Here is a 19,234-nt window from a genome sequence, read left to right on the forward strand (position 1 = left end):
TCTTACCAGTTGCCTGAATGAAAACACCCAAGCTGCGCGATTCTAAGAGAAACAGTATAACTAAAGACACACAGAATGATATATTATTGGTTCATAATTTTATGGAAACATGATATTCATAAAGATACATTTAGTAACACAAACCATTCTTTCATTGCTGTTGAAAAGAAAACCAAACATATAACTATTAGTGAGTCAAATAAGAAAGTTGCTAAAACTATTGAATTATGCTTTAGATGAACATGTAAGTGACTTTTATTTTTTGTATGTTAATGACTGTTTTTTCTTTTTTTTGCTTTGTTTTTATTGCAAAAATTAAAAAAAAAAACCCTCCCCGACCTTAAAGAAAAAGTGTCTTGGATCCTGCACCTTCTGATGACATACCTGAAAATTATCTTTCAAATAAATTGAAATAAATGCATACATTTAGTAAAACATTAATATAAATCACATTTTTCAAAGGCCTTCTTGTAATGAACAGGTGTTTACAGTAGTAGTAAACTATATCCATTAGAAAAGGTAGTTCTTGAAAATTATATGAACTACAATCGGCACAAAACAAAAGGCAAAAGAAAAGAAAGATGAAAATAAACTGGCTTTCTTTGCAGGTTGTAAGTCTCAATGCAACGGAACAGTTTCATTGCCTGTTCACTCATTTTTAAGGGCTTCATTTAAGGACACAAGTGCCATATGAAACCGATAAAATCCAGGATTTACCTTCATGTACTTGCATTTGTGGATACAAAATTTCCTCAGGATGGAGATACTGTTAATCAGGAAATCATAATCATTGATAATAACAGGTTGCCTCTTTTTTTATACCATCAATGGTGTGGTGATGGCACTGAAGGTGATGTCTGAGCGTGTGAGCGCTGGTACCCCAGCATACCTTTGTTAGTTCAGACATTAGATGTATAGAATAACATTCAATTCTAAAAGTGTGTTTTAAGAAGATTAATATCAGATTGAGACTCCATTTGAGTCTCTGTATGGGTGTCGGTTTCCCGGATGCTGGACTCCATGAGAACAAGTGGAGGAAACCTTTTTTTCAGGACACTCTTTTCTGTGAAAGTCGAGATGAGTCCTTAAATGAAGTCACGCAGTTTCTTTGCACACTCACTCTATAATGGTCATGTGTTTTTATTAAATGTATATATTAACATCCAATTCTAAAAGTTTATTTTAAGAAAATTATCAGTTTGAAACTCCATTTGAGTCAAGCCTCTCAGAAATGACAAAGCAGAAGGAATGCTGAGGAAATACAGCCACGTAAACACTGTTTTTTTGCCCTTTTTGCAGTTTTATCTTTTTCAACACCTTCTGCTACAGCAGACAATTTCAAGACAGTGCTTCACTTTAACTGAAAATTGCACGTCATCTTAAGCTGCACGATGGAGCAGTGGGTAGCACACTTGCCACACAGCGAGAGGTCCAGGTTTGAATCCTGGGTGGGCCGTTTCTTTGTGGAGTTTGCATGGTTTCCCTGTGTGTGTCAGTTTCTACCAACAGTCCAAAAACATGCTTGTGAGGTTAATTGGTGACCCTGGGTGAGAAAATGAGTGTGTATTTTCCCCGTGATGGACTGGACAACTACTTTAAACTGTGATTGGCTCCAATTTCCTGTGATGTTGCAAAGGATTAAGCAGCACAGAAGATAAATGAACATCACCTTGCAGGTGGAAGACAATCAAACTTTGTAAAACAGGCTTGGTTGCTCGTATTTTTAATCAGCATGTTTAGATATAAAAAGGCTGAGTTTTAGTTGTTGGGATGATGAGGAGTCAGACAAGTTCTTCCTATTAACAACTGGCCAACTGGTTAAACAAAAGTCCAGTGTCAGTTCTGGCAAAAAGGGATCCAGAGGGGGAAAAAAGGGGTTTGTCTCCGTTCATTTCAGTATCCTTCATTATCCCAAGTCACCTCGTAGTCTGGGTACTGAGCCTTTAGTTTCTCCGTGGACACTGCATGGTTTGCTCGTCCAAATCCCTGGAAGGAAAAAAGAAACAAACAAATAAACGTGTGTCATTGGAGGAGTAAAATGTCACATAACAAGATTTCTCCTACACTTATTCAGCAGGATGTCTTACCATGGAGTATCCGTAGACGTGGATCTTCTTGCCCTGAGGATCATGCTTGATTCTCCCTCCTCCGACACACTCACAGTCCAGGTAGCCGTCTTTTTCCAGCTCCTCAGAGACTTTATCATAAATGTCCGCTGGAAGGCAGAAAAGAGGCCCACATTTTTGTTTATTAAGCATACTTTTGGAAAATATTCCACCTTGAAATATGAGCTTCAGTATTATTAACTATGCATCAGTTTATTTCCATCAATGGCACTACTGAAAAACGGTCTAGATGTTGTACAGATCTGCAGCCGCCACTCAGGTTTGAACTTTCAAAAGTAATTCAAATATGTGTATTCAAAAACTGCTGTGTAAAACTTAATTTTTGAAATCGAGGTTGTAAAAGGGGGCTTTAATCAGTTGAAAGCATTTGGTAAAATTGTGGTGAACCTCTCTATGGGAGTCAGAGGGATGCCTTTTTTCCAGCATGACAATGAGAATAAAGAGGATTACATCTGAGAATATGGCATATTTAAATAAAAGTTTAACAGATACAAATTAAATTGATGGAATAAGAGTGAATATTGAAGTGCAGGTTTAAGTGCAGAATATCACCCCAATCCTTCATTAGATGATCAGTCGCATGTTATTTTGGACTCTGGCGTTAGTGGGTTGAGAGCTGTAGCGGAGCCAGAGTGGGGGCAAGGGGGCGGTCGCCCCAGGGCCCATAAGGTCATAGGGCCCCGTTTCATGTGATGTGTTCACATTTACTCGTAAATAAATTCTTATAATAACATGTGCAGTGTGTGAGAGAAGGTATAGACATATGAGTGTGGGCTCCAATTTGCCAATTCTTACATTACGACTGTCCATGAATGCATCAGAGCTGTAAGCCAGCGCTGATTGGCTGTGCGGCATGAACGAGTTTTTTCTTTTTCACTTGATCTGAACTCTTTGGAGGGAAGTTAAACATTATGCTAAACACTATGCTAGCCGCTAGCGGTACTACCCGAAACCTAACATCGGAGCCATTGGTGAGTCAGTGAAACCTTCAAAAATACTATCTTTATCAGAATGCCGTGGTCTTATACACCTGCCTATTTGAATGTGCCTTGTGTTGCCCTCAACTATAAGAGACCGCTGAGTCTATTTTTTTTCCTAATATACATGAATTCCAAAAGATATAGATAGCTGTGTCTGTATCTATTTGAATAGATTGTGTAATTTTAGACCAGCTGGGTTCATTTTATTTTATATTCAAGCTGTATCAAAGATGGTACAGATTTAGCCAGTGAGTTTTTAACTGATTTTTCAGCACCATGGACAGCGGACGCTCTCAGATGGACACATATCATAAGGGCCCGTCGAGAATGCTCCGCCCCCTCTGTACTGGGACCCACGCTCCGCCTCTGGTTGACAGATATGATCCCAACACTGGGAAACGACTCAATGTGTTTACATGATCAGCTCGTAAACCACCTCTGATCTGATTGTGTCGATTTGAACCATTGAAAGCGCTTATGCGGAAGATTTTGATCAATTTGTTGTTTTATTGAATTGCTGGGTCTGTGATAAAGCGTGATGAACACCTGGAGGGTCCAGCGGTGGTTTGCTCTTTCACCTCACAGTCGGAGGAGCATGGGTTCCCGGTCAGGCGGACTCACCGTGGTACTCCGCCCAGGCGTATCCTCGGACTATGTCCACCTCCGAGTCGTCGCCTTCCTCTCGGCTGTGGACCCGGATCAGGACGTACTTGAAGACTCCGGCCGGGTCGATGTCAGCCTGGGGGATGTTGGCCATGAGAGCCGCGGCCCGGGTCTGCGTGCACATTTCCAAACCTCCCAAAGTCAAGACGTTCCTCCACGAGCTCCGTGTCTGTCGCTATCACAATAAAACCCCCCAGGGAGACGCGCTGTTGTAAAGAAGTGTTAAATTATAACAGAAAGCAGCTACCGATCCTTCACGCCAGCGCCGCCATGTTTCAGCACGAGACTACAATATATCCGGTAGGGGCCTTCAAAATAAAAGCTACAATATCAAACGGAACTGATCAGAATGAAAAAAAAAAAAGCTTTTGATCTGAAGACAGCATAACCATGCAGGAAGTTAGCAAACCGATCAGCACCCTGGGAGTTGTAGTTCATTTCCCAAATAAAATTCTCTCAACAGAAGATTCACAGGCAAAAACTTTATTGTTTTTTTATCTTGAGTATTAATGTAGTTAGGATCAAATAATAAAATCACAACCATTTTTTAATTACTTCGACAATAATACAAAAATAGGAGATGGCAGTTATCTTTCTACAAACATTAGATAAATGTAAACATTGCTTTTTCTAAAGGGGACATAAAGAGAAAACGCGTGGAAATTAGTTAAAAATCAAACACACACACACACACACACACACACACACACACACACACACACACACACACACACACACACACACACACGCACAGAGATATATTAAACAGAAATGTGAATTGGCAAATGTAAAGCAAGAAAACATCACTGAATTCAAACAAAATGACTCTGGTGTTGTTATTATTATTATCACTTACAACAGAAGTTGAATTAAGCTGCTCAACTTAAAAAAGAAAAGAAAAAAATACATTCAAACTTTTCCTGTAGCATAAAACACAGCCAGCAGGGGGCGCTATGGTGTAAACCTACAAGACGGTCAGACAATATTTGGTCAGTGTAATTTTTTTCCATTGTGTAATGTGTAGGCTCTGCACTCCAGCACTTCCTAAAAAGAATCCAGAAAAGATAAACTTGTAGCCTCCGTATACCAAAATTATCATTCACTATTAACATACGTCTCATGCAGCATCATATATTCATATTTCTCATTAATATTGGTAATTCAATGAACTCCTGGTGCTGTTGATATGACACTATCAGCCTTAAAATGCTATCCAGCCTAATGATTGTGTAAAGTTGCTCTTTCCACTTTCTGGTTGCAAAAAGATTGAGGCTAAAAGCACAAAAACATTTGGTAATAATTTTTTATTGAGAAGGCAATAATTTAACTAATTGAAGTCTCTTCACAGCGAATTTCAGTTTTCCTTTTATATTAAAGGCCAACGCACGCTCAATGGGAGTCAGCTTTTAGCAAAATCAGTTGCAGAGAAGTAAGTCACATGACTGGAAAGCAAAGATCACTCTAATAAGTTAATTTTTTTTTTTTTAATTAAAAATGACTGGCCAATCCAGCTCAGTGTGACGTTGTAGCTTCTAGACAGTGATCAGTGTATATCATGACAAATAACAAAACGGGCATGTCATGGGGCCAGAAAATAAACATTTAAAATGTACTCATAGAATCCTTCCTTTACACCTGATTTATCCAGATTAGGGCCTTGTTGGGCTGAAGCCAATCCCATCTAACTGTGAGTAAAGGGTGCGTCCTCGACGGGTCACAGGTTCATCACAGGAGAAACACAATCACAAAATAACCACAATGCGTGTTTTGTGACTGTGTGCTACCCTGAGAAAACCCATCCTGAACCTGCAAATTCCACCCAGAAAGGCCTCCAAGCCCAAAAACTGAACCAGGAATATTCGTTGTATGAGGCATGAGTGCTAACCAATGCACCAAAAAAGGATTATAAATGTTGACAATTGATTATTTTTGTCAAAGAGGATAATCGTAACATTAATAAGCCTAAAAGTCAAAGGCTAGGGATTCACTTTAAAATACAGACTGGCTTTAAAGCACTTATAGTTTTAATTTAAACATGTTCACATCATTTAAACAACACAATTTTTACACAAATGAGACATTGAAGTGTTGGAGCACAGAGTCCGAACAGACAGAAACACACCACTGTTTTCTCCCTGCACTGTTCATGACAGCAGAGCCTAAAGCGGCGACTCCCCGCCTCCTTTTTTCCTCCAGTCTCTGGCTCGGAGCAGGATGAAGACCAGGACCGCGACGAGGAGCAGCACAAACAGAGAGATGAGGACTCCCCACGCCGCCGGGGTCAAGGCCTTCCTCAGCCCCACCGTCTCCGCCGGCAGCAGACTGCTGAGGCTCAGCATGTAGCCCAGAGCCCAGCCCACTGAGGTGCCCCCCGCCTGCACAATCACCACCAGCGTTCAACCAATCTGGACAGATTTTCATGTTTTTATTGTAGCTGGTCTTTAAAGGCATGACGAACGTTACCTTCTTCTGGAAGGAGATGCGTGGGAACGACACGTCGTCGAAGCCGTAGCCTCTCAAGGTGAGAACCTGGAGGAAGACGGAGGAGGCGCAGTAGTCCTGCAGGCGGGACTTCTGCTCCGGAGCGAGAATCGACAGCTGAGACAAAAGGCAGAATGAGTTAGCAAAATAAAAGCATGCCTGAAATTGACAACAACATTTTCAAGCTAAAACTTTTGTTGCATTTTGGAGCTCAGAGCCAATGAGATAAAATAAAGAATGATGAATGAAATGAAATGAAACATCGTTTTCGGTGTTCCTGTCGTTTCCATGCAAGCAGACATCGCTTTTAAAACTTTGACGTATAAATGAGAAACTTTTCTGAAATAAGAACATAAAAACTATGTGTTTTCACTTGAAATGTCTGGTGAATGGAGCCAGAGTCTGGAACGCCCTCACCTGTTGGTAAGTCTTGCCACACAGGGCTTTAGCTGCCTGCTGCAGCTGGTCTGGAGTGCGAGCGCTGATCCCGGTGACTTGCTGCAGGAAGGAGTGGATGTAATAGTACGCCGAGAACGCCTGGTAACACAGAAAAGGGGCAAAATATAGCAAATCATGTAGTTTGTTGATATATTTCAGTCTTCAAACACACAATTTCAAGGGGAAATGAAGCCATTTCTTTTCAAAGAAAATGTGCGGATGCTCGCCTACAAGCAGCGAACGTGGCGATCCCAGCGTACTACGGCTGAATGACTGGCTGAAAACAGGTGACTCACGTCATCTTTCTTCCTACATTTCACACAATCTTGGTAAACAACAGTGCAGGTACAGATTTGTCAATCTCCTCTCCTTTCCGCCACATCAGTCCAGTCGTTCCGCCTCCTCCTGTGTGCTGCCTGTTTTTCCTTCTGTATTTTCAGTTTGCAGCCATTGAAGCAATGTACTCCCTGATAAATTTAACAATGTGGTTTTATTCCCTCCCTCCAACATTCATGTGGACAGTATAGTTTTACTTACAAGTAAAGGTATTGTAACCATGAATTAATAGACATCCCTGGTGGTGTGTTGGGTCTAAACACAAACCTCGACCTGCGTATTTCCCTTAATTTTCATGGCTGAATAGCTCATTCATTTTATTTGGGTACTCATGTTCATAATACATGTGCTTGCATGCATTTTTAATGCCGGAGTCTACGGGGGCTCCAGCGGAGGATTATTTCTCAGCTGGGAACCGTAACCTTGCTGGTTGCCTGGCAACTGATTCCAGTCAGGAACTTTGAGAGACGGCGGCAGCTTAAAAACAGTAATTTATCATGTTTTTAGACTTTATTTATATACTGAAAACCATGTGTTTCTTATAAAACACTGTTAGGTGGTCAGCTGTTTCCAGTCTCAGTGAAATGTTATCGATTTATTCACCAAAGTGTATTTAAGATTGTTGTTATCACTCAACTTCACAGAGAAAATAGACTTATGCTGTAGCTTGTAATATACCAGTTTATATTATCAGTGCATCAATTTTAAGCGAAGTGGTTTATATAAAAGGGATAGTTTTCTGATTTTCAGTATATTTTGGTTTGAATTTACTGGTAAGCTCATTTAAGAAAGGTACATTTGTACTCGGATATGTGTGTATATATATATATATATATATATATATATATATATATATATATATATATATATATATATATATATATATATATATACATACACACACACACATATATATACACACACACACACACACACACACACACACACACACACACACACATATATGTTCTGCAACAGATACGTCACAATTTAAAATGAAAAACACCTAAATGGTGATTAAATTAGTCAAATTACATGTCAGCGGTGTTTCATGTTACCAGGCCAGACAGAGATGATCGCTATGAATTTCTATGAATCTATGAATTTCACATTTCAGACCCAATAACATGTAAATGGGCGATGAGGCTGGTGCCAAATTACAGGAATTCAGTGCTTCAAGCTCGTACACACGACAGGATATTAAAAAACAACAACAACAGCATTGCCATTAATGTCTTTAGATAGTAATTTCTTAGAAATCCATCATATTTCAGGATCAGCAGCATTGAATAGGATGGCGAGGCTGGTGTCAAATTACCAGCTCTAGGTGCTTTATTTTGTATGATTAAAAACTCTGACCCAAATCAGGCAAAAAGTGTTTTAAATGGCGACTTCAAGAGAAGTAAAGCAGTGAAAGTGAGGTTTAGGGACCAGCATGACTGTAAATAATGAAAAGCTACAAATACAACACTAAAAAACTCCTCCGATCTTCTTCAACGTATAATCAGTGTTACCTGAATTCAATACAGTGTTCTCCTTGGTGCACAGGCTGCTTCAGCAGGTTAAAAGTCTTCATTTAGAGTTAACGCGGTGAAAATGTGTTGCCTGAAGTTTACCATGAAGCTGCCGGTGACGTTGGGCTGGAAGACCTGGTCGAAGGAGCACTGGGAGTAGGGACAGCTGCTGAAGGAGAAGAGCTCAGACACGTTGCCCAGACAGTGCTCGTAGCGCCCGCTGCCCTGTATCGTCACGGAGGCCTGAGGGTTGTAGGGGCTGGGTTTGGACTTGTTCGTGCACGGGGAGTTAAATATACTGTCCAGCTTTAGCACCCTGCTGTGGTCTGCAGGATAACAGGGGTGGGTGACGGTCGCCGAGTAACCCTGAGACTGAAAAGAGACAGAGAGAGACAAGCAATGGAAAACTCCACAGTTACTAGGATGATATTCGGAATGTTAGCACCGTGTGGGTCTACCTTGAGGATGTGAGCCAGCAGCCTCTTGAGGAACTGGTCCTGTCCGTAGCACAGGAAGCTGTGCGTGTACAGCGAGTACTCCTGGCCGTAGAGGCGCAGCTTCTTCATGTCGCGCTTGTCTTCCACCTCCGCCTGAGTGACGAACGTGATCTGGGTGGACGCCCCACCAAAATCAAGCGCTCCCACCGTGGGCCTGCCGGGGCTTAACCAGTGCCCCACAAAACCATACTGCGACAAAATAGTCAAGAACAACAAGAAGGATAATTAGAGCTTCAGCACGCTGTTAAGAACCCAGTTTCACATACTCCTTTTGTGCAGTTACTTATATTTAAACACCCTCTCTGTGTCAGTTGCTTATAATTCTCCAACAATGCACTGGCAATATCAGAGGACCCTCAATAAATCAAAATCAAAGTGCAAAATTGAAATATTTAAAGATTTTCTTCTAAAAAGTTTAGATACCTTGATAAAGTTCTCCAACAGATAGTTGACGGTGACCCATCCAAACGCTCCCTCCTCCTGACCGCTCAGGATCGCCGCCCCCTGGTAGTTGAAGGGAAAAGACTGGATTTTACTGCCGACTTCCTCCAGGATCTGATCAGACTGCTTCGGGCTGGAAATCCTGAAAGCAAGATTAAAAAAAAAAAAATAGAAAAGAATCCATAAACCTGGCAACACACACAAAACAGCAACACTAGAAGATGATATCCGTTTACACGAAAACAGCTGGAAAATTGAAAAACGATGTAGTTAGCATGCCAGGCCACTAGTTGGTACTTTGGTTTGTTTTTGTAATGAAACCACACACACATGCAAACAGAGAACAAAACATTGAAAACAATAACAACAGCGAGTACACGGACAATCGTATGAGGACACGACTAAGTTGAGATAATCTCCTCTGTATCCGAAGCTTTCAAAGTAAACAGGACTGATCCATTTCAGATAAAGCAAGTTAATAGTCTTTTCTTTCAAAGTTGCACACATCTTTAAGAGGTTCCATGAGCAGCCAAGCTTCTCAGTGCCAAACTGTCTCTCTTGAGTTCATTTCAGGCTACAGTGGGGGCCAGGTCCAGGTCGGGTCGTCTGACAGCTACTGCGCCTCTCGCAGAGTGCGGGGGGAATGTTTTTGGCTCGTCGTGCTACAGTATAACCAACGCTGGTCCCGCTAAATCAGATGTCAGCCAAATGACCCAAATAGCCCACAGTGTGACAAGCGTCCCCCGCAGTGTCACACCCCCTCCTTCGTGATGCACAGTGGGAAACAAACCACACATGCAAATTCTATTTGTTCGCCCTTGCTGCTCAGCTTTCTTCCGGTGTTCATCAGCAGAGCCGTTCACGCCTCGCATGATGCCTGGACAGCAGTTTTGGTTTTCTTACCTGATTTCCAGGTAAAAAAAATCTTTGTTATGTACCAACGATATCCGTCTAGGAGAAACCTGACGAGGAGCAGGGACGACAAACGCGCGAGGCTGTTTGAAGTCTCGCCAGAGTGTGCAAAGCTGTCATTACAGCAGTCGTTTAATGAAGCGTGCTGTTCCTTTAACAGTCAAACAAAGAGCTGGCACGGAAATAACAAAGACTGTCACAATGGTGGGAGTCAAGTCAGAATTTCTTGTTGAGACATACATTACTATTACAGTGAAATGTCCACGTCTCCAGGAATATCCAACAACATGTGAAAGTAGGTGTTAAATGTTAAACATTAACCAGACTGTCACAAACCTGCCACTTTGCTGTTCTGTTTGCTATGCGGTTTCATCAGGACACGATCAAATAAAAACCTCCTTTCAGAAGAAAAAAGGCTGCTTAGTGTTCAGTCTGACAAGAAATCCTGGTAGAAATGTCAAATGATCAGAAGTGAATCATTCCACTTTGAGGACAATCGTCTTTTCAGACTGGAAGCTTTTCAAACAGCGGGTGATTTGTTGAAGACTGACCATCTTTGATGCAAAAATAAAGTCAGTGAACATACGTTTAGAACATGGCTGCTCACAAAACTCTTCTTAGACAGCTCAGGGCTGTTTTATTTCAAATGATCCAAAGACGTTTTGAAGTCTGATTCCAGGCTCACATGCAAAAGTTTCCTCTGAAAACATTATGAAGCTTGTATAAACATGACAAAAATAAGAAAAAAAAAGCCTTCTTTTGTTCAGTTGTTGGAGGGAAACTGAAGTTGCAAAACTAGTTTAGTATTATGACTTTATAAAACAATTATCTTATCCTCATGTCGCATCTCAAAGTTCAGACCAAGTGACAAAGGTGGCAGAGTGAAGCTGACTCACTGCAGCAGCCTCATGCCCGCCGTGGCTCCCAGGTACACAGGTGTGAGCTTGTGTTTGTCTTTGGGGATGTCCTTCACCGCCTGGTTCAGACACGCCTCCAAGCTCTGCCCCGCCGCTCCCGGCTGGCCGGCGTAGCTCGAGATCCCGCCGCCTGAGAGCGTGAAGAAAGGGAAGAAAGGGAGCGTTGCGTAACCGACGTGCACAATCATGTTCCGAGGTACAACGGAAACAGGAAACACGACGTGACCGACAGAGATGTGTCACAGCGATTCAAACAGCAGTTACATCAGAAATATTGAAGACAGGTTAGATGTGATCATGCAGTGGAGCTGTGGTTTACACAACAAGAATTAGCATTATTAGACTCATGAGATTCATAATAAATAGATAGAAATAATCAAGAGATTCACTGAAGTTTAAATGAGTTGGTCTGTATTTCTGGGATCGGTGTGACTCTACAGGCACAAACGGGATCAGTCTGTTCACAGCATCGGCACAAAACTTCCACTGCTGTCAAGAAGTTGGAAAAACTTTGAAGAAAGAGCGCGGCGGCATAATTATGAAAACAAATCCTGAAGAAACCGCAGAGGTGAGGATCGACTTCGGAGATCAATGAGAATTACCAGCTCCAACTCGAAATAGAACCGGCGAACAGGAGTATAGAAGTGGAGCGAGACGATAGGAGCCAGTCGATACTCCAAGAGGAAGAGGAGGAGGTGGTAGAAAAGAGGACGCACAGAAAACTTTTATTTTTTTTTTAATTTAGAATGACTTAATCTGTGAAGATCTGGCAGAAAAGCAGCTGGTTGTGTGAAGGTATGAAAATAAACACATGAATGTGAAGGTCTGGACTACTCTTCAAGGCACACAATGCAAAAGTGTGACTGAACTTGTGTTTTTTTGACAGGAGATGGGAAGTTTAGAGTATCTTTAAAGCAAAATCTAAACGTTAATGATGGTTGGAGTTTCAGCCTTTACACCTGAAAATGGAAAATTAAATGTTTAGGTCTCTGTGAGATCTGAGAGCAGAACTGCAACATGGAAGCTTTTGTTTCTCCTTGAAAAAATATCTTTTTCTGTTATGATGAACGGACATTACTCATACGGCCGAAACTTTTACGCTTCAGCAGCCTCAAAGCACTTTAAATAATCCTTCATGCAGAAACAGTGACTCCTGTCATGCAATGTGCCAATATGGAGAAATATTAACTTCAGTGTCTTGTCAAGAACACTTTGACTCTTGGACAAGGGCAACATGGGAGACTGAACCCGGAATTCAACACTTTATCAACTGAACCACGACTAGAAAGCTGTTATTCATATTAATAACGCCAAATCTTTGTGGAAGAATATTTCACTTTCAAGATCATTCAGTGATGTTTTCATCCTCTTTCAGGAGACAGCAGGCACATCATGGAGAAAAGGTTTTAATGGTGAGGTGCTGAAACCCTCCAGCCTGATCTACACTGTGGAAGCATGTCCGACATGTTTCAGAATCTTTGTGGGACAGTTTGAGATCATTTCGCCGTTATCAGACATCCTTACGGGTGATTCTGAGAACACGAAATGTTTGCAAACCATTCTAATTTTGAAAAGCCTCTTATCTTCAGCTAAAATGAGAAAAGATACAGCACGAAGGGCCTTATATACTAGAAATGAAAACAAAGGAAATAGCAGTGAACAGCAGTGTCCCGAGTTTAACGGTGGACCGTCGCGGCGTTTCAGATTTGTTAATCAGCCACGGACGACTCTGTCAGCGGCTCCTTCTCGACTGCGAGGAAAAAGCTTCTAACACCTGCGCCTTATGCACGTGTGGCCAATATCTTTTCAACACAGGTTTTTGTTTTTAAATTAGTGGGTGTGGCTTACAGTCAGGTGAGCTCAATCATCCAGCAATTCATCCAGAAATAACTCAAATTACTAAAAAAAAAAAAAAGTTTCAACTACTAAATCAGTGAAAAAAAGCTACAACAGCTAAAAAAAAAAAAAAAAAAAAAATGCATACAAAGTCATGAGCTGCCTTAACCTCACTTGAAAGGTCAATCATGGATCCAGATCAATTTTATTTGATAGAAAGCTGCAAAACGTCACAGTCCTTCTTTGGGTCACAGATGGCGCAGACCCATGTGGTGTCACTGCACCAGCATGGGTGTCATAAATTTGGCTATTAAAATAAGTTTGATCTCTACTTAGTGTCCGCTGACACTCTGTGTTTTCCAGGTTCTGCTTCTCACTGAACAGACTCGATGCACAAAACAATGAAGAAGGCCAAGACGGTGAGCCCTGGCACGCAGTGCACTCCTGTCACTCCGACTTCCCATCAGGCCACATGTGAGAAAGGAAACGTTTGTGTGTCGTGATCTGTTGAGGCATCTGGTTTGATCTGATCACTGCAGTATTCTGTTTTACAGACCTTTACACGCAGCACAACAGTTCGGTTGTTCAACCACAGACAACCTGAGATCATTTCAGTTACAGTTACACCCACTGATCATCCAGAAATGAGGCAGCAATCAAAAAGACAGAAACAGTGCACAGAAACATCAGTTAGCTGGCCGACGTCCACATTCTCCCGATTTTAATACCAAGTTTAATCGCTGAAACACAGCTGCTCTGAGCAGAACAGCCTGTCAGCTTTGTTATATTTCCTCCCTGAAGGCATCAGTAACATAAGTGCTCATCATTATTCCGGCGGATTGAAGGAAGTTGACACAGTCATTACATTTAATTCAGTCAAACGCTACAGTTTAAAGTTATTATGCTTATTTACAGTTTAAATGGAAACTCATAAAAATAAATAAATAAGTAAATAAATATGTTGTTTTTCGACAGCGGTAACAGATATTTGTTGTGCTTAAAGCGAGAAAAGCTTGATTTCGGCCAAAGTCATGCCACATTTCAAATGAAAACACATCGCTTTCAACACAATCACTGATCAACAATATAAATTAAAGATAATGTGATGATAACCGTGTTTTGGGGTTATGTTTAAATCGCCCATTGCCATGTGGTTTATAAACACACTGCATTTAAATTAACACTCAGAGTATTGGCTGAAATTGAAGAACGAAGCTCCTCACTGGTAAACAGAGCCTAAATATAAGAAAAATTTACCATTTTCACATGAGAATGTTGTGTAAATGCTTTCCTAACTCGGGTTGTCGACTGAGTCAAACAGTATTAACAAAAAATAACATTATATCCTGGATGTTGTCACATTTTGTTGTCATTTTCTAGATATTTCAGAACATGTCCTTGTTCCATGTTTGATGTCTTTACATGAAGGCACTCAAGTGGTAGATTTCTAATTGGAAACTTTTCCTAAATTCAAGCTGCCTGAATGCACAATAAATCTCAAAGAGCATGTTTGAGATGACACTGAGAGGAGAGAATAAAAAGCCAGCTAGTTGATGCTCAAGGCTGAACATCAGAAGGAACTTTTTCAGGGACTCTTTAAGCATAAATTATTTATCTGTTATTGCTTTCCAAGTTTTACTGAAATACACCAAAATGTCAGCGAAGTGATGGTCTTCCGGGGGGAATCTGGTGACGTCTGACACTTGGGTTTTGCACACTCACCTTTCACGTGGCACTCGCTGTGCTGGGTGACGATGCCCGTCCCGTTCTCTTTGTCTGCCGGCCATTTATAGATGTACAAAGCTGTGTGTGAAGATCCGGCATCCAGGACAATCCCATACTGTGAAGAGAGAGAAGCCAGGTCAAGAAGTAAACAGAGAGGAGAACTTGAAAGACGTTCAGCGACCCTGCCTCTCCGACCTTAATTCTAGCATCTGGAAGACATCTGGCTGCACGCCAGGTTAACTAGTAATGTCAGTCTTCAAAGGAAGCCTTGTGGGATGAATATTGCACAACTGAGTGACAGATTTCAAAAAAACTTTGTGAGCATGATGTGACACTTTACAAAAATCACCATTTATGTGTACAAGCTCACAATGGGAGAGTTTCATTTATATTTCATTGAGATTTTCATTTTTAAACTGTTTTTTTTTTTCCAGTTTGGATGAAGTCTCCTTCGTGAATAGGGCCAAGGTTCTTAAACTCGACATGACTGTGCCTGACTGGTGAAGGTAGTAATTTCTAAACTGTAATGTCATCGACCAAAATAAAACAGGACAAACGAGAAAATGCACTCATTTCACAGCAGTTTCGTGCTGCAGCGGCGAAGGGCTTATGAGGGATGGTTGTGTGCTGAGGGCAGACTCTGACATTCGAGTAAAACTGACAGCAGCTCAAGTCTTTCTGGACCGCTGCCATGAATTTCCCTATCACGACTCCTCCATCCCACCCACCCGAAACAACCGTTTTTTACTTTTCAGTTTCAAGCTGGAGGACTTCAGTCGGCGGAACTGGAGGCGCAGCCGAGGTGGCAATCGAGCACAAATATGCAAATACCAGCACGGAGGAGGAAAATGGCAAATAAACGGCGTGTGTGCTAATCGAGAAAACACAAGCTGAGGTTTGATCTTTCATGGATTTGTTCTTAAATAGATTTTTTAAATGTACCTGACTCACATTTATCCTTTCTTGCTCAACATCTCATAATAAAACTTTATTCTGATTGTTAAACTCAGGTTCACGTGGTAATTTCTGGCTTGTATGAACGGGACTGCGCTTGTCTTCACTCCTTACTATAAGTTTGTTTTTTATGCTGATGACACTCAACTCTCTCCTGCTCCCGGCCTGTCCTCTAAGAATCTGCTCAGCTGACAGGAAGTTATCGACGACTGGAAGCATCCCGAGAGTAAAAATTGACATAGCTTAAATTAACCTCAATCAGAAATAAATAATAATAAGTGTATATCTTTTCTGGTACTGGTGAAATAGCTTTCATCAATCGTTCGGTGTGTGTTTTACAGTAAATATCAAAGACTGTTCCCAAATTGTGAAACAGAGGAATTTTCAGGAGATCCTTCATGACTTCATACATGAATGAAATCACACCGGTGTGCTAAGAATAGAAGTGCACATATATAAAAAAAAGCAAAATAAAGACATATTCTAAGGCAAAGCATTCACTGGGGGGTCATGAAATCCTTTTGATTTTAGGGGTACAATTTTTTTTATATTTTAAAAACAGGTGAGTCTGCATTTAATTCATCTATGTCATAAAACTGCTAAGTTTAAGCATATATATTACACATGTGTATTTAAAGACACATTTTTTAAACTATTTATTAGCTAACTATTTTAAATAATTGTACAAGGTGTGGTATCCTCGGTTTGAAAAGGTAAAAATGTATGTTATTTAATAAAAATGTGTGTAATCACTGTTCTAGGGAATGTATTTAGGGCAGATTTGGGAAAGTGTGCATGCAGGTGTGTGCAACAATGTCATGTTTTGATAAATCAGACTGAGGTGGAGGTCTGCAGGACTGAGGCCTTTATCTGAAAATCCCTCCCACTGCTGGGATGAAGGGAACCTGTGGAGACTGGGGTGAAACGAAGCCATGCGAGGAGCCATGTGACCCGCATCAGGAGGAGAGGGCGCGCAGGCATGCAAACACAAACACATAAATCCACCGCCGGTAACCGATACGCGTCCATGTGTGGCGCAGCGTGGCACTCAGAGACACCGCCGCTTCTCAACTGATCATAACAGGTGAAGAGAAACAGAATGCAGACGTGCCCCTCATCAATATCTCCTCATTACTGCTGCGCACTCAGCTGCAAGGACTCACGAGCCAAAAACATGACAGGCTCTAATGGCCGGGCTTTGTCCTTCTATTTCAAACACCACTGGAACTGTCACACTAGTCCGCCTGCACAAGAAAAATCCTTTTTTCCCCACCGTGTCTGGTCTCCAGCACTGTGACTCAGTGAAAGGGAAGCAGTGTAGCGCTTGAAAAGGGAACCGTGGGATATTTCAGCGGCAACACAAAAATGAGGGAGTAGAAGGTTGGAGGTAGCAATCCAGAAAAGCGTGGCTTTAATCATGTCGTGCGCTGTTTTTAATCATTCCTTTCCTTTATTTTTCAATTTTTTTTTTTTTTGCAAAAACAACACAGTTTTACCAACAGTCTGCAACAGTCCTGTTTATTTAGCAGGTTTTTTGTTAAGTGGATGTTTATTCTCTGGATTCGTGCCATCTCTCCGCCGTTGCCAAGCTGTTCCACAGTAAAGCCTCATTAAAATGAGCGAAGTGCAGCCCATCGTGAGGTCGCCTGAGTACAAAGTTTCCTGATGACTGTCTTTTATTGCTGCGGGCACAGAACACGTCAACCTGGGCTGGTGTTGAGACAACAGTGAGCTGGCAGCAGGGGGTAAAAACATAAAGAGACCAGGTGTTTTTTCAAGATTAAAGTTGCATGAAGTTCTGATATACAAAGATTTCAAAACGAGTAGAAAAACTTTGCTTTTCCTTTCGTGACATACATGCTTCCAGCTCAGAACTTTCATGTCAGTTTGCATTTTGCACCACTAAAGGAAACATTAGTGCAAATATTTATGGTCTATGAGATGTTTTCCATTGTTTTCAAGTGAAAACAAAAAACTTTTTGTGACATTTTCGGTGTTTTACATGACAATAGTGCTTATGGAATCTGAAGACTTTTGAGAATGGTTCTCAATGTGGAACTTTTTGAAAACACTGGCTGTAGCAAAGAGTACTTTTGCTCACGCTCAAGTAACTGGACAATAACAATGGTTGCCTCCAGACTGTCAAGACTCCCAGCCCACAATATTGGCATAAACTGCACAACAATAAAAGAGTGCATTGGTATTTGTTGTATAAATTTGATCACTTTTGTATTTGTCCAAATTTGACCACACATTTCTTAATTTTGATAAAGTGGCTACCATGGGATCAGTTATCATCAACCATCAGAGGAGGTTCAGGGAAGTGGTTTGTTCATTTTAGTTCATTACATCTCATGAACTTTGTGATTTGAAGTATTTTTGAAATGAACACAAGTGCTGGAAGTAATGAAGTAATGGATTCATTAATCCACAAAGACACCAGTGGTTAGATAGAATACAAACCTGACATTTTTTCATCCATCATTTTTATTCAATTGATCTCAGATATTTTGTAATTTTCCACAATTTCTTTATTAAAATTTTAAATGTCCACTTTTATAATTAAAAACGTTTAATTCTTTGATATCAAATGAAAATGTCCAAAATAAATACATTGCTATTTTAGCAGTATTATTTTGGGTTAACTACATCAGGTGAAAATAGAATATTTCAGGAGATCTTCCGTTTTTTAAGGGCATGCTGAAACGTGTTAGTTATAAGAGCATCGAAATAACTGACAAACCAATTAAACTGTTCAAGGTGCACCTGTAGGCGTGTAGAATTTGAATAGTGTTATTAAATTTGAACTTCGGGAGAGTCATAAGGTGAGAGGAATAAAGAGGTCCGTCACCTCTCGTGCCCCCGCGGCTCGTGCGCTCACTCACCGCGCTCCAGCCCTGAAATAACCCGGGGGTGGGAGCGGATCTTACCATGAACCCGGGGGCCTCCCGCACGTCCTCCGTGGGGACCGTGAGCAGCAGGATGGCGGCGAGTCCGAGCAGCAGCAGCGCGGCGGGGACGAGCACGGGGCGAGCGGTGCGCTGCGCCATGGCGCGGAGCGGAGCGGAGCGGCCGCGCGTCCTCACAGCGCAGCGCCGGGGGGAGACAGAGGCTGGCGGCTTCCCGGTGGCCCGGCGTCGTGTTCACGCTTCACCTGCTGCCTGCCTCCTGTTTTACATTTCAGTGGTGAGAGAAAGTCAGAGTGCGGGCGGCGCGCACGGCCCTCCTCCATGAATCCGTCTCCTCGGCGCAGTGAATGGACGCGGCTCCAAGACGACTGCTGCCATGGACGCAAAAATGTTTAATCAGGGCCAGAGCCGCCGCTGCACATTCACAACATTTGGGTGGAGCTAAAGTTGCAGGACTTTAATCACTTCCCAGTCAATTTAAAACGAGTCGCATGGTAGTTGTTGT

At 41.6% G+C, this 19,234-nt stretch overlaps 2 protein-coding genes across 2 annotated transcripts; both read right to left on the bottom strand.

The window, feature by feature from the left end:
- Positions 1-309: 309 nt before the first annotated feature.
- phpt1 (phosphohistidine phosphatase 1) lies at positions 310-11,293 on the bottom strand. Its single transcript, XM_030084523.1, has 4 exons — positions 11,281-11,293; positions 3,728-3,944; positions 2,088-2,215; positions 310-1,986 (listed from the first exon to the last, which is right to left on the bottom strand). The coding sequence occupies exons 2-4, from the start codon at positions 3,891-3,893 to the stop codon at positions 1,894-1,896; spliced, it is 387 nt and encodes a 128-aa protein (XP_029940383.1). The 5' UTR covers positions 3,894-3,944; positions 11,281-11,293; the 3' UTR covers positions 310-1,893.
- Positions 5,168-19,148, bottom strand: entpd2b (ectonucleoside triphosphate diphosphohydrolase 2b). Its single transcript, XM_030084520.1, has 9 exons — positions 18,751-19,148; positions 14,864-14,981; positions 11,285-11,435; positions 9,459-9,618; positions 8,997-9,224; positions 8,641-8,910; positions 6,668-6,787; positions 6,233-6,367; positions 5,168-6,144 (listed from the first exon to the last, which is right to left on the bottom strand). Exons 1-9 carry the CDS (start codon positions 18,868-18,870, stop codon positions 5,929-5,931), a joined length of 1,518 nt encoding a protein of 505 aa, XP_029940380.1. The 5' UTR covers positions 18,871-19,148; the 3' UTR covers positions 5,168-5,928.
- Positions 19,149-19,234: the final 86 nt, after the last annotated feature.

Source organism: Salarias fasciatus (genome assembly GCF_902148845.1).
Source record: "Salarias fasciatus chromosome 7 unlocalized genomic scaffold, fSalaFa1.1 super_scaffold_4, whole genome shotgun sequence".
NCBI lineage: Eukaryota > Metazoa > Chordata > Actinopteri > Blenniiformes > Blenniidae > Salarias > Salarias fasciatus.